Source organism: Takifugu rubripes, chromosome 10 (genome assembly GCF_901000725.2).
Source record: "Takifugu rubripes chromosome 10, fTakRub1.2, whole genome shotgun sequence".
Classification (NCBI taxonomy): Eukaryota; Metazoa; Chordata; class Actinopteri; order Tetraodontiformes; family Tetraodontidae; genus Takifugu; species Takifugu rubripes.
In genome coordinates, this window is record NC_042294.1 from 1,249,741 (window position 1) to 1,271,307 (window position 21,567).

The 21,567-nt window shown below is 42.4% G+C and overlaps 2 protein-coding genes across 5 annotated transcripts; both read left to right on the top strand.

The window, feature by feature from the left end:
- Nucleotides 1-680: 680 nt before the first annotated feature.
- ccny (cyclin Y) lies at nucleotides 681-16,789 on the top strand. 4 transcript variants are annotated; one of them, XM_029843010.1, is made up of 13 exons: nucleotides 681-788; nucleotides 1,158-1,385; nucleotides 6,661-6,735; nucleotides 7,453-7,473; nucleotides 7,957-7,991; nucleotides 8,114-8,137; nucleotides 8,741-8,841; nucleotides 8,959-8,994; nucleotides 9,092-9,149; nucleotides 9,382-9,501; nucleotides 10,565-10,731; nucleotides 12,126-12,288; nucleotides 14,064-16,789. In XM_029843010.1, the coding sequence occupies exons 2-13, from the start codon at nucleotides 1,232-1,234 to the stop codon at nucleotides 14,178-14,180; spliced, it is 1,071 nt and encodes a 356-aa protein (XP_029698870.1). In that variant the 5' UTR covers nucleotides 681-788; nucleotides 1,158-1,231; the 3' UTR covers nucleotides 14,181-16,789. The 4 variants fall into 4 exon arrangements, with proteins under 4 accessions (XP_029698870.1, XP_029698872.1, XP_029698871.1 ...); XM_029843012.1 differs by lacking the exon at nucleotides 8,114-8,137 and having other exon boundaries at nucleotides 716-1,385; XM_029843011.1 differs by lacking the exon at nucleotides 7,453-7,473 and having other exon boundaries at nucleotides 716-1,385.
- A 1,122-nt stretch (nucleotides 16,790-17,911) lies between these two features.
- On the top strand, nucleotides 17,912-21,309 carry gjd4 (gap junction protein delta 4). The gene is made up of 2 exons (XM_003967849.2): nucleotides 17,912-18,313; nucleotides 18,395-21,309. The coding sequence occupies exons 1-2, from the start codon at nucleotides 18,250-18,252 to the stop codon at nucleotides 19,570-19,572; spliced, it is 1,242 nt and encodes a 413-aa protein (XP_003967898.2). The 5' UTR covers nucleotides 17,912-18,249; the 3' UTR covers nucleotides 19,573-21,309.
- Nucleotides 21,310-21,567: the final 258 nt, after the last annotated feature.

The following is a 21,567-nucleotide window of genomic DNA, read 5'->3' on the forward strand; positions in this document are numbered from 1 at the left end:
AATATGACCAGTCATCTCATTGGATGCGCACGATCAGTCAGTGCAATATTTAAAACAAGCGCTAAATAATTTAAGCATTTTTTAAAGGCTTTTGCTCACCCTTTAAAACAACAAATCGCTGTGGTTGCACATCATGTTAATAACATGGACCAAAATACTAGCCTCTTGAACCCCTGGATTTATTTCCCACCAATTGTTGCAGTATTAGAATAATAATATTCTCAAGAGACCATCATGATTATTGCTGCCTTGTTACTACCCACTTGAACCGGAACCTTTTTCGACACAACCAATTCCACTGTTCTATTAAGACGTGTTTATGTTCTACCCAAAACATCGGAAACTCTCCCTTCCTCGTCATAATGGCAGGGTTTTACGGACTGACGTGCTGAGCAAAAAGCTAAAGATAATAAACTTGCTGTACTATTTTAAAGCTTTAATATGCGTGCTTTAGTGGCTATTATATTCTCTGTATTCTAATATTTTACACCTGATGTGAATTATTCAAACCAAATCATTAAAGAATCGTAGTGGTATCGAAAATTAGTGCAAGAAAGGCCAACTGAGTTAGAGATAGAGATAATGTTGTTAGAGTTAGAGATAATGTTGCATATTTACAAAGAGTATGTCCTCTATATAATGGTGAGATTTGATGCCTAAGTGTTTCTAAACAGGGTAGGTCAAATTCCGACTGTATTGGAGTCGATGAAGGCAACACAGTAGCGGATGTAGCGGGCGCAGTTTACAGTCGGTAACCATGTAGCGCCGACATAGAATTATCTTCCTCGGTGAGCCTCAATAAAATTTGCTAATGCGTGTGCATGTCGTTATAAAATGACATTGATTCAGCATGTGTTTATGAAAATAACCTGACGCTCCGGTGGAAATTGAACAGCGAGGGAGTCGAATGGTTACCCGAAGCTATCTGGTGGTCGTTTCTGCCCTCGCTTGGACGTTTCGAAGCGGACGGGCTGGGCTCCATTGACTTATTGGCCGACACCGGCGTTTAAATGTCATTTTCAATGCCTGCGCTTGTTTATTTCACTGTAATCTTAGTGTGAGTTAAGGGTGTGTAACGCCAACGGACACCGGGCTTGGTTTGCCTCTTGCTCCGGTTCTGGCTAACCGCCTTACCGCCCCGCTTCCCACTTGTGCAGCTAATAGCACGACCGGATAAGACGCTGAAGACACCACTGCTGGGTTTAGCCCTCGACTAAAGCTTGCCTACATTATGGGGAACACAACATCCTGCTGCGTGTCATCGAGCCCCAAACACCGAAGGAACAACCACTCCAGACTCGAACCGTACCTGCCGGAGCCGGAGCTGAGCCGGGAGGATACGGGCTGCAACCTGCAGCACATCAGCGACAGAGAGAATTTAGACGGTAAGACGCCAATGAATCTCTTCAAAATCACTTTAATCACTCATTTGCACATCCTTTATGGGATGCATTGTTTATTCTTAAATATCAAAGCTTTATGATCTCCAGATGCCACTTAATGCACGTGAGATCTTGCAGCACCGGAACCACCCACCCTCAGCACCAGATCACAATGCTCTAATGCTTCCTTTAGTTTATTTTGAAACCATGCAGTTGTTTAGAGTGGGACCACACGGACAAGAAACTGCAAAAGGCCGAACCGAAACGTATCATCGGCAACTGCACAGGAAACTGGATGTACAATAGCAAAAGGAAGTGTCTTCATAATTTAATGCCTGGAATTCTGTGAATCAGTAGAACCTCTGAATGACGGCCTTTTTTTAGGATTCTGAAGTTGGTCCTTGAGTCATTTACACCATGTGTTGGTGTGTGAAAGGTTGGCGCAGCATGCTGAAGGCCAGGAAGTGTGAATATGTGTTCCAGTGGGAGGTGAGGTGGTGGTTGTCGGTCTCCGTGGCGGAGTATTCATTCACTTGACAGATCTGAACAGAATCGTGGGCACACTCTGCATTTACACCTGATGTCTGCAGCTTCAGTGGGAGCAAGGTTTTGCAAATGTAGTTTTACCTTGATGAATGCTGCAGTGTTCTCAGGAGCTGGAAGCATCGGCTTGGATAAGGGATGTTGTTGCCACTGAGAGGAGCTTGGCCACCTCAGAGTCCGCGTGAACTGTGGAAACACTGAACAAACTGGAATTTAGGTATTTGAATTATGTACCACTGTGGACTCGTGCAAACAGTTGGACAGAACTGTGACTTTAAAGGGAAAACCTCGGATTTGTGGAGAGTTTGAGTGCGATTATTTCTGGTGATTAATCTGTTGTAAAGGATCATTTAAACCCGCAGCTGTCGTATGGCCACATAATATTTGGTGGAATAAGGGAGATGCTAAAAACTGGTTTTCTTTTGTGTTTCTCCTCTTCTGTTTACCCAAGTCTTTAGGTATTATCCTTTTGGCCATTTGGCCAGGCCTCCAATGACATTCCACAGCTATAAGACTGTATATATCCCTGGAAGGAACTGAGCTGGAACTGAACGGATTGCCAAGTTGCATTCATATGATATCGTAGCCAGATATTAAAGAATCAGTCTTGCAGAAACACTGTCTTGGAGGTTGAACAATTGTGCTCACAAGTTATGTAGATATGTGACCTGGGCTGTTCCAAGCATGTGGTTTCAAAAATACTAACTGCAAACTGCTGACAGTGGTGATGACACGGTGGCGTTAGCACAAACTCAACACAGAGCGCTTATTGAACAGTCCCTCTCCAAGTTTAGGAGTCCTTCAACTGGCCCCTTGTACATGTTTAGCAACTGTAATCAGATTCGTTTACTCTCCACTCAATTGGTACTCCACTGATTGTTTTTTTTTTTTTTTTATTGTAATATGACCACATATATGATTTAGGGTTGTGGAAATCTTTATATTTTGACATTGGATGAGCATTATTTTTTGAGCATTGGTGGGATTAAATTTTAAAATACCATGTCTGGGTATTCCAGACTGGAATCCTTCAGATTTGAAGAATGCTTAAACTGAGATGAAGAGAACTGAGATTGTGAACAGTAGACCTGTTACAGCCACTGCTGTATTTCTACTTAGCCTCTCCAATCCAACTGTTGGGATATTTTTAGGATAAAATGGTCTTCTGATGTAAAATGATGTCTCAGGAATGAAGAGTGAATGGGACAGAGCTCTCACTCAGTCTGTGTTTTATTTAACTAAGACATGTGTAAGTGAGTCTGATCTACAGGCCCAGAATTCATCTGTGTCTCATCAGTGTTAAAGTTAGTTATCTCTGGAGCACAGGCACACACACATGCACGCATATTGATGAGTCTTGCTTGCAGGCTAATTGAGATCTGGGCTTGGATTATTCATGCCCGGTTGATGAGCCTGGGGAATCTTCTAATTCTAAATTCCAGACTAGTTGGCCTAAATTTAGGGTGTGTAAAATGCGTTTGTTGTATTGTCGCTGAGGTGAAAGCAGAAATAAATAATCAGTATAGGTGCTGAAGCGGAAGGATTCGGAGCTTGTCCAGTCTTACAGGCATGATAGCTGAATTTTAGAGCTTGACTTGGATGTGTGATGCAGCCCAGCAGGAGATGCAGCCATGCACTGTTTTTGAATGCTGGTTAAAACCAAATCTAGACCCTCCACTGGTACTATCATGTCTTTGGATTTGGAGTCAGAACAGCTGCAGTCTTCTTTAGCCGTGCCTTAAATTCTAAACTAAATCATACATCCACATCGCCTTTGTCAATCATTTGCAGGCGATGGGATCAGAGATCACAGAACACAGAGCGGGTTCTCGTGTCCTTCTGGTGGCTCAGATGAGAAACCAGAACTGATTCACAGTTCATTTCTGATGCTGCAGAAAGCAGAAGCGAACGCTGCTCACATCTCCGACTCAACCCAGATCTGTGGACTGGACAGACACCCAGAATCATGTCCCAGTTTGACCAGGCTGCATTGCCATCTGTGGCCAACCAGTCTATTTAGGACCAGTAGCCACGGGTGGATAGAAAACTAGAACTTTACAGTTGCCAAAATTCAAGCATGATGGATATTAAGTAATCGGTGGCTTTAAATAGGTTTCTGTGTGCCCGTGCACGTCAGTGTCACACAAGTGCATCTAATAACGTTTCCTCTGGTGCTCTTCTTGTTATTTTACTGGTTTAATTGGAAATAATTAGAATTATAGAGGAGATCGTTGCTCTCAGATGAAGTGTTGTTAAGGTGTCATCAGCTTTCTTTTATCTCGAATATTCTCATTGTCGGTAATAATGATTTTGACATCCCTTCTCTTGTTTTCCCCAATTTTTTTCCTCCTGTTTGATTTCCATAGACATTTTTCTTTCATGTGATGTCAGCCAGTATTTGTGGTTGGAATAGTCGGTCTAGCAGCAAAAGGAAGAGCCACAAGTGTAGTTAGCATCTTTAAGATATCCTACATTTAAAGCCTGTATTCTGTCCACTAACGATGTACACAGCTCATTTGATCTGCCCTTCAATTGTCTTTTCTTGTTTTAATCTAAATACCTGTCACCTTTTATTGCTGATTCTTCTGTATAAACCCTAATATCTGAAAAAAATAATCCAGAAAAGTCAATCGGAGCAATCCCTGCCTGCACCTGTTTAATTACAGCTAATTACCAGATTTATCCACATGTATTGGCCAGTCTCACTGCTGAAGATTTAAACAAATGTCACATCATTCTGGCAACCTCAACCTTCTCAAGCAGGAAACAGATGCAGTTAATTGCTGTACTGTATTCTTTATTGGCGTGCTGATAGCTGCACGGCACCATTCTGGATCCCTCAGGCAGTCAGCAGGGCAGCCAAAACCCAGTATGGGGCCTTCCGGTCTGGGCTGATGTTAAACCCAACACCATCATGGTGACGGGCAGCGCAGTAACACAAATACACCGTTTTTAACTCTCTCCTATTGTGACACTTTGATTTCACAGATACCATTAAAGTCTCACTTCTTCAGTGTGATTAATACAGGGTTTAGTTGAAGAGCACTTTTAAATCCATCCACTTTTTGTTCAGCACCTCCCCAACATTGTTTAAGCTACAGCTCTCTTGCTTCACTTCCTTCCTTCCTTCAGTCCACCTCAGGCTGGAGGAGTCAGGGATGTTAGAACTCTTCACACTAAAGGTCGCTCACACCTTACTTCCTGTGTTAAAATAAGTGCAACGTTTGTTCTTTTGTAGACAAAACACTTCAATATTCCTTTTATAAGTGATGTGATGGACCCACATCATGTGCAACGTTGCTATCACCTTCATATCTCTTTCACTGCTCTTTGCTCTTCTAAACTGTTTTTTCCCAGAACCTCGCTGCAACCTCTTCTGTGTGGGTTCATGTGTGTGTGAGGTTTTTAGAGTGGCTGTCAGACACACACAATTGTTGTAAAGGAGTGCGGGCACAATAGTTTAACCTGCTGCAAACTTAAACGGGATATCTTTCTTTTCATTTATGGTACATTTAAAATAGGGGCACAAACAAAACCTTAAATGGACCCATTTTTGCTCGAAAAAAAGACATTTTTCCGGTCCTTTATGCTGCCAGTTTTCCCCTCAACCTTTTCATTTTACATCATGCTTTTCCATTGTTGCCAGCCTGTCACTCGTATGTGTTGGCTGCGTTTTCTGTGTTGGTCTCACTGGGTGTTGGTCCCTTTCTGACCCTTCCTGTTTCAGTGACATCATCCAAGAAATTAGGAAGCTGCTCGTGGGGTCGCGTCACACAATAGCTCGGATTCTTGCCCCGTTTCCCTCTGTGCTATTAACATTTAACTTGAGTTACCTTATTTATATTGATTATTGTAGCTTCCTGTGTTTTTAAGTTTGTCCAGGATATTAAATCAGCTCACCTGGCAGCCATAAAATTCTTTGAGCTAATTTCATCCTACTGTTCAAACAGCAGCAGCTTTTTATTCACCTGCCAAGCAAAAGGTCTGGCTAGAAAGATATTGGAAAAAAGAGTATAAATGCGTAACGTAAATGCGATAGAGGTGAATGACAAATTTAATCAGGGCAAAAAACTAGGTCAAAATGCGCTCCTAATTTATTCAGTTTGCACAGAAACAGCAGATGTAGTCGACAACAAACCAAGCATAGACGATGTATCAGAAAGTTTAAAAAGAGAGAGATATCAAAAGATGAGTAGCAGTGTTTGTCTTTGTCGTATTTTGTGCCATATTTTGAATTTAGAAAACCGCGATTGGTCTATTCTAAACACACTCTTTCAGTACAACAGGCATTTATTACATTGAGGCTGATATGTTTTAGTCATGGTGTCACCATGTTTATGTTAAGAATCCAATCATCCATTTCAAATCCTTCTCACAGTGGAAGAAGTGACACTTCTTGCTTCATAACTTCAAACCTGAATCAGCATAAGTGGAGTCTATTAAATGGGCTCTATCTGAAATTAATCACTGTCTCATTTAATATTACGACTATAAATGCTGCTATGACAGTCAGTTGCCTCCAGCAGGTGAGAGTCAGACTTCCTCACAGGGTCGATTAGCTCACCTAAATCTCTTTTTCTTGTATATTTAATTCAGTTTATATCGTCTTATGTTGTCACCGTGTGTACAGATAATGTTCTTTTCTGGTATTGACTTTGCACATTGTTTTACTAACCACTTCACCTTAGCTTTAGGTCCATTCTAAGAGGACTGATTCTGTTACTTCTGCTCCCAGATCTTCCAATGGAGTACAATCCTTCTGATCATCCTCGGGCCAGCACCATCTTCCTCAGCAAGTCACAGACTGATGGTAAGAATATTTCTGAGCCTTTTTCCCCCCATATTGTCTCAGAGGAGGCATCAGTAAACCCAGTAGAGATCTTTAGCCCTCTGACTGATTATCACAGACCCTCAAGAATGTAAAACATGATTCCAACGTAAATGTGGAGCAGCCTGTATCAGTCTCAAATGTATCCTTAATAGATTCTGATAGCCTCCAGTAGGCCTCCAGTGTGAGAAAGGTTTCCTCACAGATCTAAAGCTCTGCATCGATACTCTTCATCGGCCTGTTTTTATCCACTGCAAAGTCTCGTGACTTCTGCAAAAATATCCCAGCAGCCTCAAACTCTGAGATTAAGTGTTTTCATCATCTCTATCAGAAGCTAAAGCTGTGGTTGTCTGCATCCAGCAGAGAAACAAGGATACGTTTTAATCACCCTGAATATGAGGTAGCTGAGGATCAGGTATCTCACATCACTTTCAGTTAATCAATACTCTCTTCTATTTGGTATTAAGAGGCTTGTTAGTGATTTGTAGCTCAAAAACTGACTATCGATTGGATGTTGGGGTCTGGTGCTTGAATATATCTGATGAGCCTATTACAGCTTTTGTGTGAACATCTGCCTCCATGTTTTCTCAGCATATACAAATACCAGCTATAGGACACAATCGGAACCCTTTTAATCTGTAGCCCGTTGCACTTGCCATCAAGAAACATAGAGAAACCTTGAACTTTGTGTTTTTTCAGTTGCCGTTCACAGTAAAAGAGGTAAGATTCTGAGTGTGTGTCTGGTCTGGGTAAGCAGGCAGTCTCGTGCTTACCCTGTGTTTGGACCTGTCATAAAATCTATTAAAGTCCCGTTTTCAGTCTGTGTGCTTTTCAGTTAGCCGGCGGTGTCTCTTTGCTCCCAGGCTGCTCATCTTCATGTCATTCTGTGTGCGCCTCATATCATCCACATAAATAGAGTTCTGCTAACAATCAACTGTTGTTATTTCAGAGGAGGCAGCGGTTTAAAGCACACCTTTAATGGGATTCATGGCTTTGTGTGGAAATGTTTCCAAACATTGTACGCATGTGTTATTAATGTCATACGGAGTAATTAGAGACTTTAAATGGCTCATCTTTTCTCACATTTAAGAAAGATGCTGTAGGTCATTTAAAAGAAAACACCCAGGTAAATACTGCCCCCTGTCTGCGAGGGTGGCGAACTGCTAATGTTTGTTGACCCCTATTCTTTCACTTTCTTTTCAGTTCGAGAGAAAAGAAAGAGCCTTTACATCAACCATGTAAGTACCATCACTTTAGGGAGTCATAGGTAGAAGCTGACATCGTTGCATTAATTTTGATTGTTTTACCAGTGCAATGCAATCACAAATGCTAATTGATGGCTACTGATATATTTCTTCAGTTTACACACATTTCGGAAAGTAAGGTAAAATCCTCAAAATTACTTATGAAATGACAAAAAACATTCCGCCACTGTCCCTCCCACTATCATTTGGATTAGTCAGAAGTGTTGCATGAGGATTTGTTGCATGTAGCATCATTAAAGTAGCATTAAAGCCATGTGTACATTATATTTCACCCTTGTGTCAATAAAATAGTAGCTCTCTATGCAAAAACATTTGGGCTTTAACTTAATATTCTCTCTTTATTGGCAAAACTGCAGCTATTCTGTAGGGATAAAAGCTATTATAATAATATGAAATTGTTGAGAAAAAACAGAAAGGCATCTATACAGAGATTTTCTTTCAGCTGCTGATTGCAGTCCTACTTTCCTTCACATATTTTGTACAAATAGAGTTCAGTTTTCATTGTCACATTGGTAATTGTGAATTTGTGTCTGATGCCCCCCTTCGAATATGCCCACCCTGCATGCTCCCATCTCAGACACCAACACCGACCAGACAGAATGAGTTTAGAAGCTTTCAGGTGTCCCACATTCTTCGGCTGTCATCAGGCCTTGTGGTCGGTCGCAGCATGAACACAAATAGAAACTGATGGACGTGCGCTTCTTTGTGCACTTGTGCCGCAGCACCATCCAGGGCCAATGAGACGGAAATACAGCTCATGTTCCACCATATTTCTAGACGACAGCACAGTCAGCCAACCCAACCTCAAATACACCATCAAATGGTAACTACAGAGCTATTTTTGACCAACTTCAAAGAAGTCATCTTTGTTTTGGATGCAGGTGTTTTTCTGGCTCCTTTAATGTGATGTTTTGAAATATTTTCCATGTTGTCTGTGCAGTGTTGCCTTGGCAATATACTATCACATAAAGAACAGGTATGTTTTCATTTTCCTTGTTTAAGATGTTATTTTAATGTCAAATTTTTAACTTATTTCAGTCTCTTATAATATAAATCATATGAATTTCTTTCAGAGATACTGATGGACGAATGCTGTTAGACATTTTTGATGAGAAGCTGCACCCGCTCTCGGTGAGGCCCCGAATCTGCGTAACGCACAACCGGCAGCTGTTGGGATTAATCAAAAAGAGAGAGGGTGCAATTTGATAACCAGCAAATAATCCCACACGCCTCAGACGTGTATATATTATTGTCATGGCAGAAACACTGACTTCTAAACCAGAGGGATTGTGTTTTAATTTTGATTTTGATTTGGAACAAATGCTCATTTCCATCACATTTACTTTATTTACTTATGATGCAGAAGTTGGAGGTTCCTCCTGATTACGAGAAACACGACCCCGAGCAGAAACAAATCTACCGCTTTGTCAGGACCCTTTTCAGCGCTGCACAGCTCACTGCCGAGTGTGCCATTGTCACTTTGGTAAGTGTGTAAAATAGATCTGACACTTTTAGACCCGTGTTGATGGAACATGAGGATGGGGATAAAGCAAGTCTGTGACGTAGGAACGGGCAGGACCGCGAGGGGCTTTGTAGGCCAGGAGCAGGTTTTTAAAGTGGACGAGAGGTTTAACTGTTGGCCAGTTGAGGTTCTGGAGGACAAAGGTGTTGCGATGGTGGGAGTGGGTGAGGAGGCAGGTAGCGGAGTTCTGTTTGTGCAGGAGTTTTTTAACCGTTGAGCTGACAAAACAGAAGAATCCGGGATGTGAGAAATGCACAGAAGTACCGGGTTTGTGCAGCAATTCACAGAAACACTGGGTCTCCTGACAGCAGGAGGGAGTGTCGCTGATCCTCCTTCAGCTCCTTCATCCTCTCTCTGTTGCCATCTTTAAACTGGTGTCTCACATTTATTTTTGGCTCCTTTTTCCCTCTTGAAACATACTCCAAATATGTAATATAATTAGAATGTATCCTGTGCATTAGAAAGTTACAGAGATGAGATTATTAATATCATTAAATCAGCACCGGTTGGTAAGAGGAGAGATTACCGACCTGGCTGCTTCTCAGGCTGCAGAGAAAAGAGGAAGAAGCTGCAGGCGGGTGGTGAGGACATCTTATCAGATCCCCACTGTTGACGTTCACAAAAATTTATGCAGGTCTGAATCAGATGTGTGGCTGTTTATTCAAGGACCACACACACACAGTGGACTTAATCTAAGCTCTCCTCTCCCCCCTGGGAAGAGATGGAGGACAAACAAATCTGAAACAGACAGTCTGAAAAACGTGTAACATTGAAAAATCAACCACTCCACCGCTGTTTCAGTTGTTCTGGACTGAGCTGTACAAACAAGTTGGGCAGTACAGTGACAATTGAGAGTTATAAACATGTAATAGATGTTCCAAGCTATCTATTTCGGAAGCCTTATGTTTATGATGACTTTTTTAGAATTAGAAAGAATTCAATTCTGGCTAAATTAAGTTAGCAAGTCTTTTTTCTTCCCCCCCAGACAAAGCAGTGATGTTACAATTGAAATGTGTCTGTCCAGGTGTATTTGGAGAGGCTCCTCACCTACGCAGAGATCGACATTTGCCCCGCTAACTGGAAACGGATTGTGTTGGGAGCCATCCTCCTGGCGTCCAAGGTCTGGGATGACCAGGCGGTCTGGAACGTCGACTATTGCCAAATTCTCAAGGATATCACTGTCGAGGACATGTGAGTTTCTGGAGACCCCAAAAATTCAATTATTTTCTAAGACTGCTCTCAAAACAACAACAAATTCAATGGGGGCCCTACAGAAATGCATATAGAGCTTGTTTATAGTTTTTCATGATTTCTCCTTGGATAATGACAAAGAATTCCCAGGATCAAACCTTGACCTTCAGATGACTGGTGTGTTATCACAATATTCTGTTTGACTCTGTCTAACCGATACATTTTGCCTGAATGCACAAAATTAGAGGTGTCACTTTGTTGCATTCTTGGGTACTGGGCCTCTTCTGTGCCTGTTTTCATATTCAGGGTCCCACAGTCAGTGTTGTTTCATGGTGTGAACTCTTTGTCTTGGTTCAAAAGGTTGATGGTGAACAGGTTTAGTGTGACCAGCAATGTTTTTACTGGGACTCATGCATCAAAGTGCATGAGCTGATACTTTTAATGGTTATTTTTTTAAGAAGGGCCTTCACCCTCAGTCAAAAATCCCCCCACCCCAGCTGTGTGTAGAGATTAGAAGTGCCTTGTGTATTAAGACCCACACACATCTCTTATACCACATCCGTCTCCAGTCCACAGGAATCTTGGCTGACATAGTTAGTGTAAATATGATGCTGCAAACGTGGCGCCGCTGTCGTGACCTCTCACCCCGGCTGCATTCCCACTCTTTTATGCACCAGGATGTGTATTCTTGTCCCTAATTAAGGTGTTACAAAGCAGTGAATGCAATCCACCTGTTTCAGAGCCTGGCAGGTGTTTCCAAAGAACAAGTTCCCGGACGCTGTCTCAATATTAAACCACGGATTTCCACGGATCATCAATTGTGGGGTTTTTTTTATGTCTATGTTCACCAATGACGTCCCCTCTCTTCCCTACAACAGTTGCAACCATGACTGAAATAACTATCAGAAGGACTGAGAAGCACTGAGAGAATGGGGAAAGTATAGAAATGGCTGCAATAGTGCAACAGCAGGATAAAGGAGTGACATTGTTACGTAGGTGGGAGTGTCTGGTTTAAATTTAGCCCTTCTGTTGCTGCATGCCTGTAAATGTGTGTGGCAGGGAAATAAAGAAGCAGATAGAGCTTCTGAGGCAGGCCACAATGCAGAATGATCAGCAGATGAAAGCGGCTGTCAGCGCTGCCAAAGTGCTCACAAGGCTCAGCAGTGCACAATAGCATTTTCAGGATGTGGGATTAATATTTCTTTTTACACTTAATGCATTTTCCTTTCAAACCACTTATTTGAGGATCAGAAAGCCTCATGTGTAATGAATGTTTCAGTGCTATGTCAGGTGTTCTTGTCAGGATGGGGCCATGAACAACTTCCCTTGTTATAGTATTCTCAACATGCTGCAGTTTCTAAATATCAGGGTTGCTCTGTTTTCTCCCACAACAGGAACGAGTTGGAGCGCCAGTTTCTGGAGCTGCTGCAGTTCAACATCAACGTACCATCCAGTGTCTACGCAAAGTATTATTTTGACCTGCGCTCGCTGGCTGAAGCTAACAACCTCAGCTTCCCTCTGGAACCCCTCAGCAGGGACAAGGCCCAAAAACTAGAGGTACATTAAAACTCACGCACACGCAGACATTTCAAAGAGTTCGGTTCAAATGGAAATCTGTAAAAAGATATCTAAAATCCTCACTCACTGTGTCCTGATTATCCAGAACAATGGGCCAGATTCACCAATATGTTCTTAAGAATCTTCTTAGATTCTTTCTTAAGTTGTTATTAAGAAGTTTTTTAAGAAAACCCTACGTCGGATTCATCAACGCGTTCGTAAGCCCCAGAATTGTTCGCAGCTGTGTTCTTAGATTGATGAATGCCATCTGTTCGTAAGTTGAAAGCGCGTGCCAGGTGAGTCTAATTAACATACGATTAGCATAAGTCACCGCCCACTAATGCCCATAAAAGGAACTGCAGCAGGACCCTGTAGACAGAGCAAAAAGCAGCCAAATGCCCAAAGCGAAATGCCCAAAGCTTGCCTCTCCACGCCTGATTTCTGACACCGTGTTGAACAATCAAGAAAGGATGGCTAACACGCTTGATAAAATTGCCTCAACCCTGATGACTATAGCCAACACGCTTAAAGAAATCAACGAGAATGTAAAAAAAAGAAGAATGTAAAAAAAATAAACGTGTAAAAGCTGTGCTCGGATTGTGACAATAATGCATTTTATTCACAAACGGGCAATTAATCGCGCTCAAACGTGAACCACGTGCCTGCAGTCTGGCCCCATCATTGCGTCAGGACGCACATCCTCACGGGGTTGTGGCTCAGTGTCCAAACACATCCAGCGCCCCTTTAACATGCCGATGGTGCGTTCAATGGTGGAGAGACTGCGCGCATGCATCTGATTGAATAAAATTTCCTGTGGAGTCTGAGGGTTGGTCAGTGGTGTCAACAACCAGAGCATATCCTCGATCCCCTAATAAAATAAATCAAGATAAAATCAAATAAAAAGACAGTTTTGGCATGGTTTCCAATTTGGTTGATTAATGTTAAGTCATTGGCACATTTACGTAATTTTAAAATTCTCCGTAAATCACCAAAAATAGGAAATAAACAAATAAATAAATAAATATGACATAATTATCATTGTAATATTGAATTTTATTGAACTGCACAAGAGAAGAAAACCCAACCATACCAACATGTCGGCACTGAAATGTGCGTAAGAGTACTCCTGAGTGTTCGTAGGATTTGTTCTTACCTACGAATAAATCCAGGATAAGAAGAAATTGGTGAATGCCACAATCTTCGTAAACTGTTCGTAAGTGGGACTTAAGAACAAATTTGTCCGTAAGAACGCTTCGTGAATCTGGCCCAATGTTCCCGGGCCAGTCTCGCTAATGAGTATTTTCAAACTGTTGCACGTGCTCATACCATATGCAGACTGCAGAATGTGGAGAGTGTGACTGTTGTTGAGTAATTACTATCACGACCCCAACCTCCGTCTGTCCCTCCTCGTGTGCTCCATTAATCTCAGTAGAGGCATTTTCACCATTCATATTCTGTATTTAAATATTCTCTTTAACCCAGAGAGCTTTGCTCATCAAGAGGACAGTAATTAACAGTAATTGCTTTCTTTAACATAGCTAGGAATGTTCTCTAGCCATATTACTGGGAAAACAGGGTTAGACAGTGTGATTATGGTTGAGGAAAGTTGTACCTGCCTGCCTGCACGCAATATCACTTAATGATAGTGTTATCAGAATAGTAGTAGAACAGTAATAAATGTCCATAAAACCCATCATAGCAACAGGAAATCGGCATAAAATTTTTTTATGACTCCACAATTTGTTCCTCAAAGACACATGTGCTCTGTCTTTAAGGCCATCTCGCGGTTGTGTGACGACAAATACAAGGATTTGAGGAAACAAGCCAAGAAGAAGTCAGTGAGCGCCGACAACCTGATGGTGGTGCGATGGTGTCCAGCCATCATCTCCTAATCCAGGCCTGCCTGCAGCAGGGAGGCAGACCTGCCAGACTGTGCTGTGTTTCTGGCAAACCAGGTGGGCAGCATTCCTGTGGATCAGTGGACGGACACACACACACACACACACACACACACAATCCAGCACTTGTTTAAGTGTGATCCTCTGTGGTCATTGTACATAAAACAAGTCCCATCGGCTGCCTGCACTGAACCACACAAACTGAGCTGAACCAAACGGAACATCGTCACAGTGAGGACTGGAAGAAGAGGTCAAACAGAAGTGCAAAGACTCCGAAGTAGATCAAGCCGAGTTTTATTACTCCTTCAAGGACTTAAGCCTGTGTACATTCCTCCGATTTTAATTTCCTGGATCATCCTTTTTCACCGAAGCACCATTTTTTTTATAGCATGTGGGCGAGCGGAACTTTCGTTTATATTATCCTTTCTCTGTTTTCACATTTCCATCCTGCAGAAATCACCAAAGGCACGTCTGTAGGACACCCGCGCACATTCCAAGGATCATTTACAGTCTTAACATATCGCAATCAGTGTTCCTTTACAAAGGCGGCTCTTGTTGAGCAGGTGTCGGTGTTCAGCTCAGACGAGTCGGACTCTCCCAGAGCAGCTTGTCTTCGGATACAGATTTCCACTCTAAGCAATATTCCTGCATCGCTTTGTTGCGATTCTAAACGATGAAGCTTGCATCCAACTGTAGAGCTGATGTAGTTAACTCACTGCCATTGTCCTGACCCGCAGTGCCTGTAATCAGCCAGTTTAACACTTTTCTCCTTTCTACTGGAGGACGCGAACAAACGACTGAATTTATTTGTTTCCTTTTATCATTTTGTATGATTCTTCCAGCTTACAGCGAAACAGCACAAATGGACCATTGATCTACAGAAGCCACTGAAAGGATGATTCTTCAGGGTTGTTTTTGTTCTTGTCAGACTACAATGAATGAAAAAAGCATTAATTGTGATTCAGACACTGCTTACAAATATAGATTGTATACATTTTGCTAAATTGTCTCTGTACAGTGTAAATACAGCACCGGTGTGCAAATTCTGTAGAGGTTGTACTGTAAAAAAACAAAAAAAAAGATGCTAGAATATTTATATTGGATCTGTTTTTACTGTACACGAGGGAGGCAGTAAATAGATGCGATTCTTTGTGTCGACTCCGAAATGATGATGAAACATGAAGTATTAAGATTTAAAGAGTTTTAATGGGAGACACCACTGGAGATATTTTCTGTTTTCTGACTGCAGAAAATGCCATGTTTTTGTTACATCTGGTATACTACAAGGCAATTTAGGCTCATTTTATGGCCTGTAATTGTTTTTTAAATGTTTGTTTTTTAACGTCACACTGAGAATGCCATGTTTGTGTATTTTTCCATCAGGATATATGCTTCTATAGAGTCCCACAAATGACAAAATGCAGCAAGTGGTTATCTGAAAACTAATATAACACATTAAACAATAATGTTACAGTGGTTTAGTGAGCTATCAATGAAAGATTTTGTCATTTTGGGGGACTCCATAACATCCATCTTACCTTCTGAAAAAATCATTTTGTTCCCAGATTGGCTATTTTCTCGATGTTTAGAAGAATATACATGAAAATTTCAGGGGATAAATTGTCTACTTTTTACACATGAAATTGGTTAATAAGATTGTGATGTAATGCTTGCACAAACTTAATAATTCTTCTTTTTTTTGCCTTCTGATTAACTGGGCTGGCATTTTTCCCAAGAACCTCATTATATGGCAGCCGTGCTTCAAACTATCGTGACATAAGCTGAAAATGACCGAAAACATCTTTTTAAAGCCTTTTTATACCACAAAAGGTCCAAATTTAATTGTGATATCAGCCCACTCTTCATTGAATATGAGAGTTTGGGAGGTTTCTGCTGGTGTTTTTTTTTTTTTTTTTTGAGCTGTTGGAGAATTGCTGGGGTGAGTGAGCAGCAGGTGTGAGAGGAGGAGGACGACTGTAACCAAAGCGATGGAGATATGAAGGACGGTAGCGTTGGCCCTGTTGCACATGAAGGATGTGAAGCTGTCGGGGCTGAAGGAGGACTTTTATTCCGCATGGTGTTTGAGTGTTTAGGAAAGTTCCTGGAGTCTTTGATGTATTCAGAGATTGTGAATTCTATTTATTGTATGTTATCTGAGAGTAAGCGTTGACGCCAATGCAGCATCAGCACTGGTCGACCAGTGGCGAGTGTTTAAAGTGCGTGTCGTAGCCTTGTGCACTGAACTCTACCTCTGCATAGAGTTGTTCTTTTTTTTTCCTCCTCTCTTTGACAACAATTTTGGATTCCATAAATTCATCTTTGATGGGGACATCCAGCGCCAACACCAGCCTGCTGTGGCTGTGACTTCCTTTCTCTTTATGATTGATCTTTTCCAGTTGTTATTGTGTTCTCTTCTTATTGTCAGCGTGTTATTTTCTCGTCAGTGACTCATTCTGTTCTTTTTCTCAGTTTGCCAAACGCGGGTCTTTTATGTTGAACCGTGATTTGTAGAACTTCTCCCAATTCTTCTCTCCTTGAAGCAATGTTTAGAGAATCCTGTGCAAGAATTAAACTTTAACCCTTGTAATAAAACTGGCAAATGTGTCATGTTTCACTGTTAATTACAACATTTTATGCATCTCAAACAAATGGATTACATTAAAACCTATTACAGATTACATTCTGACTCTTGGGGACAGATTTAATCTGATTAGTCTTCATTTCCATCCCAATGGCTGATCTCAGCACTACAATTCAAGTTGACACCTGAGCATGGGTGGTGGCCAAAACAGCATTTTAGAGCTGCATAAATGGTTTCCCGGATGGAGAGTTAACGTCTGAATTCGCGAGGATCTCTGGGTGCGGCCTCCTCAACATCACTGTGAGGAGAACGCAGTTCAATCCAGCTTCAACTGGTAATGCTGGATATATTTGGCAGATGTTGCTGTTGGACCACCACAAAACAATTTGAAAAACCCTTCCCCAGAGAGGAGAGTCCACTTTAATCATGCTGCCTTCTGAACCCTGACTGATGGAATATTGCCGCTCTCAGTGAGGCTGTTAATAGGTCATATTACCTCAGTCTTCTCACTACTATTAAAATAAAATGTCAGTGAAGCCGCCTTAAATTGTGTATACAGCATTTAACATGTGATGTATTGAACTCTCCAGCTCATGTTATCAGATGCAATTTTAGCCTTCCCCTACAATGGGTTCTCACCAATTTAGAGGTGCTAATCACTCTTATTTATCACAGATTTGGGGAAGGTGTTTCCACAGAGAGCTTCTCCATGAGAGATACACTTGGAAAAAAGCAGCTTAGGTTGTTGATAAAATGAAAAGAAAAATGAAAAGCTAATTTTTTAAGCTCCCTAAAGTTGTTGGTAATATGAATCCCTCACACTTCTTTCTCCTGCCCACATTAAATGGCTCTACAGGAGGTCCTTATCAGTCATGTTCTGGCATCAGCTGTGGGGACACTTGAGAGCCTACTTATGTTTCACAGGAGCTAATCCACCCTCGTCATTTGTCTTTATTCGTCGCTGCAAGATGCAGCAGGGACGGCTCGCGTTTTTACAGAGCAGTTCGTTTAAACATGCCTGACATTGTGCATGTGAACTTAATACAGCGATTTAAACAGTGAGTAAACCAGTAGGCTCGTTCCCCTCCTGTAAGGACGACCAGCAGCGCTAAAATATCTCTGCAATGCCAGGACGGGGACGTGCCTTCGGAAGCAGGTTAAGAATAGAAGCACAATGGGGCTTGCTCCTGTCTTCTGTTGTCCGAGGACAGAGGCTTGTCTGCGAGGGACAGAGCCAGAGGTAACCTGCATTCAGCCTCTCAGAATCTTAGGTGATTCAGGTGGCACGACTTGGATTTTACCAACCGTGAGAGGGCACGTGGTCCGTCGAGAGGAAGATCTGACAAGCGCAAGAACTTTGAGTGTCACCTTGGAGGTCGTCCTTCTACTTTTGAGCTTTTGTGGAGAGGGAAGATGAAAGGACCAGATGGAGAGCAAGGCGTGGGCTTAAGGGTTTAGCTTGGGAGACAAAGTCTTGGAGGCATGGAGGGATCAAATGCCTGTGAGGTCATCTTTATCTCTGTCAATCACAGCATCACACTGATGGGTGAGTGTCATGAAGCGTCTTGTAGATTAGGGGTCTAAATACCTCGAGGTGATGTTGCAAACTGTCCCCATGTCTTCCCAGGTAAAGTGTGGCTCATAGTGATGATCTTTCTCCGTGTCCTGACGCTCCTCTTTGCTGGATACCCCCTCTACCAGGACGAGCAGGAGCGATTTGTGTGCAACACCATCCAGCCTGGGTGTGCCAACGTCTGCTACGACTTGTACTCTCCGATTTCACTCTTCCGCTTCTGGCTGGTCCAGCTCCTCACTTTGTGTCTTCCTTACATCATCTTTGTTGTCTACATCATCCACGAGGTCTCAAATGACCTCTGTGTGCACCCGAACCCCTCGGGCCACGTCAAAACCTCACAACTTTTCCAGATCCAACAAGACTCTTTCAGGAAGGCACCGGGCAGCAAGATGGCGACCGCAAGGAGATCGGATCGATGCTTCTCAGGAGCATATGTCCTCCACCTGATGTTCAGAACCTTGCTGGAAGGAGGGTTTGGAGCAGCGCATTACTATCTCTTTGGTTTCTACATCCCCAGGAGGTTCCTGTGCCAACATCCGCCATGCACCACACAGGTGGACTGCTACATTTCCAGACCCACTGAGAAGACTGTGATGCTCAACTTCATGCTTGGTATGGCCATTCTGTCTCTTTTTTTAAACGTGTTGGATTTTATAAGCTCCATCAAACGCTCTGTGACCAAGAAGGGCAGAAAGAAGATGGCGGTCGAGAAGAATTATGAAGAAGAGCAGTGCTCTAGTTCAACTGGTGTAGCCTCCAGATCAACGGACCCAAACGCCCCGTTGACACAGGACCTGGATGTGGAGGTTCCTCAAGCAGGACGTTTCCGAAAAAGGCGCAACAGCAAGGGTTCTTGTGGAGGGCCAGATCCGTCCTCTCTCGACCGTTCTTCATCTTTTCCACGTTCACTAGGACCTCAAGGGTGCAACACAAATGGGAACAATGGCTACTCAGTTCCACAGGAAGATGTTCTGGAAAACAACGGCAGCGACGTGGCTCTTTGCCCTCCAGACTCCATGGGGACGCCTAGATCTATTCGCGTTAGCAAACGAGGGCGATTAAAACCTCCTCCTCCCCCTAGACGAGACCTTGGTTCCTGTCCAAGGGGCCCGGCGGGGTCCACCGGGGATATATCAGCGATTTGTACCAAAAAGGTTGGCCAGTTCACAATGCTAGAGCAGCTACAGACCAATGATGATGGGCAAGACAAAAGGTCAGAGTGGGTCTGACTGAGACCAAATTCACACCAATTCAAGTGTTGGATTGGTTCTTTACACCGTTTGCTTAGAACATAATGAGAGACGAGTGGATGCTGACTATGCTCTCACACGAGGAGGACTACAAACGGCAATATTTTACCTGGTAGACGCCCCCAGAAGGGTCGTCCGTCATCATAAACGCTGTGATTTCAACAGTGTTCCTCTGATGTAATGAAGTCAAACAGCTTGAATGCGATTGACAGGGCGGCCTTGACACGTGTGCCCTTGAGGAACCCCAACCTTGAAAAAGTCCAAAAGAGTGTACCCACCTGTTTCCCCCCTTGTTGACTTTACCCCCGCCTTCTTGGAAACGCCATCTCTAAACAAACGCGGGCCTTGACCTGCTCCACATACACAACCTCAGAACCCCCCACGGCCGTCACCCGGTGCGAGACCACAGTGCATGACAGTCATTCCCTCTGTGTTCAAGCCACAAAGGGCCGGGACCCTGGTGCCCGGTGACTGTTCACAGCGAGAGATTGAGAATAAAATGACACAAACTATTCCGTCCAAGGTTCTCTGATCAGACTCGAGGATCGGGTGAAATTCCTCAGGCAGACGTGAAGGACACTATGAAAGCTAAAGTTTACACAGCCTCACAAAGCAATTATGTCCTCCCATAGGGGCTCCGTATTTATGGAGACAGCTTGTCACTCTATTTCAGGGCCTTGTGGAGCTTAGGAGGAATACAAACCTTAACTGTCACTAGAAATAGAGCAAAGGCGAGTTTGCAGGAGCGGCACTCAGAATCACGTGGGCCGGTCTGTAACTCAGGCACAGAGCCATCGAGGAATGTGCTTATTGATGACTTCCTGCAATATTTGCAGGTCCGTTTCTCTAAAATCTGGAGATGATGCTATGGTTGTGCTGAGTCTGCAGTAAAATCAGCCATATCATATTTGCCTCTGGACAGCAGAAGGGCTAATCTCCACGTAAACCGATAGCTCTTGATCTCCTTCCTATTGTGGTCTCTTTGAAGGGGACAATAAAAGCTTTGGGCCTCATATATCCCCTTACTGAGTGCTGTTTTTTGTTCAAATGACCACAGGGGCTTTTTTTCCCCAGCCAAGCAGCAGATCTAATGGTGTCACACCACTTTGTCCACCTTTTGTTTAATCTAAAAGTCACACAACTGGTAAACCTTTATTCAAAATTGTGGGAACATTCTTAATTCTGTCATATATTTGAACCGGAGAAAGAAACTAGGTGCTCACTTTTTAGATTAGATTTCCAGTTTGATATACTTTTGTTTTTCCCCCTTTGAGTGTCACACCCTGGCCAATTGGTCTTATTTTGTTGATATCTAAGAGATATTAGTACGATTATTCCATTGATTATTACTTTATTTAATTGGACACCTGTCCATTTTAAAATAGTTTAATCTACAGAAAGGTAATCTGGAATTCTTCTGCCCTCTAGTGGTCCTAAACGTGAGCTACTGTGAACTATTGTGTGAAGATTTAATATGTAAGGTCGACTGAAAAAAAATATATAGTTAGTGCCACAAACTACAAAATGTTCCATGAGCAAATTCTTTTTGATATATTCAGCCAAAACCTTCAATAAAAGAAAAAAACTCTAAGCTGTTATGGAATCTTGTACTGAAAATAACCAGAATTTTAAAATGGAGTTGATACAAAGCCCAACTGATATTGAGAAAAGTGTTTTACAATACTGGATAATAAATTGCAAAGCATGTTTCCTGGTCACAGACGTGTTTCTTTCCTTGAATTCAATGAATATTACACTAACGTTTTTTTTTTTCTAATCTTAAATGTGCTTACTCTAAAATCAAATATTAGGATGAATGCAATACTGTATTTTGCTAATTGGGTATTATTAACTTAAAGGAATGGCAATCATAAAGTGGCATGTAAAGTAAAATCTAAAAAAAACCCAAAGAAACTCAAGGATGTATCCGTTGATATTGTGTAATAAGCAGTATCCTACACTGAAAAACAACAT

What these genes read in the sequence shown, in the direction of transcription:
- gjd4 (XM_003967849.2), top strand. Translation starts at nt 18,250, where the DNA reads ATGGAGGGATCAAATGCCTGTGAGGTCATCTTTATCTCTGTCAATCAC. An exon ending in TCACAGCATCACACTGATGG is followed by an intron (nt 18,314 to 18,394) that starts GTGAGTGTCATG and finishes ATGTCTTCCCAG; the next exon opens with GTAAAGTGTGGCTCATAGTG.
- ccny (XM_029843010.1), top strand. Translation starts at nt 1,232, where the DNA reads ATGGGGAACACAACATCCTGCTGCGTGTCATCGAGCCCCAAACACCGA. An exon ending in AGTGTGCCATTGTCACTTTG is followed by an intron (nt 9,502 to 10,564) that starts GTAAGTGTGTAA and finishes GTGTCTGTCCAG; the next exon opens with GTGTATTTGGAGAGGCTCCT. An exon ending in ACAAGGCCCAAAAACTAGAG is followed by an intron (nt 12,289 to 14,063) that starts GTACATTAAAAC and finishes TCTGTCTTTAAG; the next exon opens with GCCATCTCGCGGTTGTGTGA.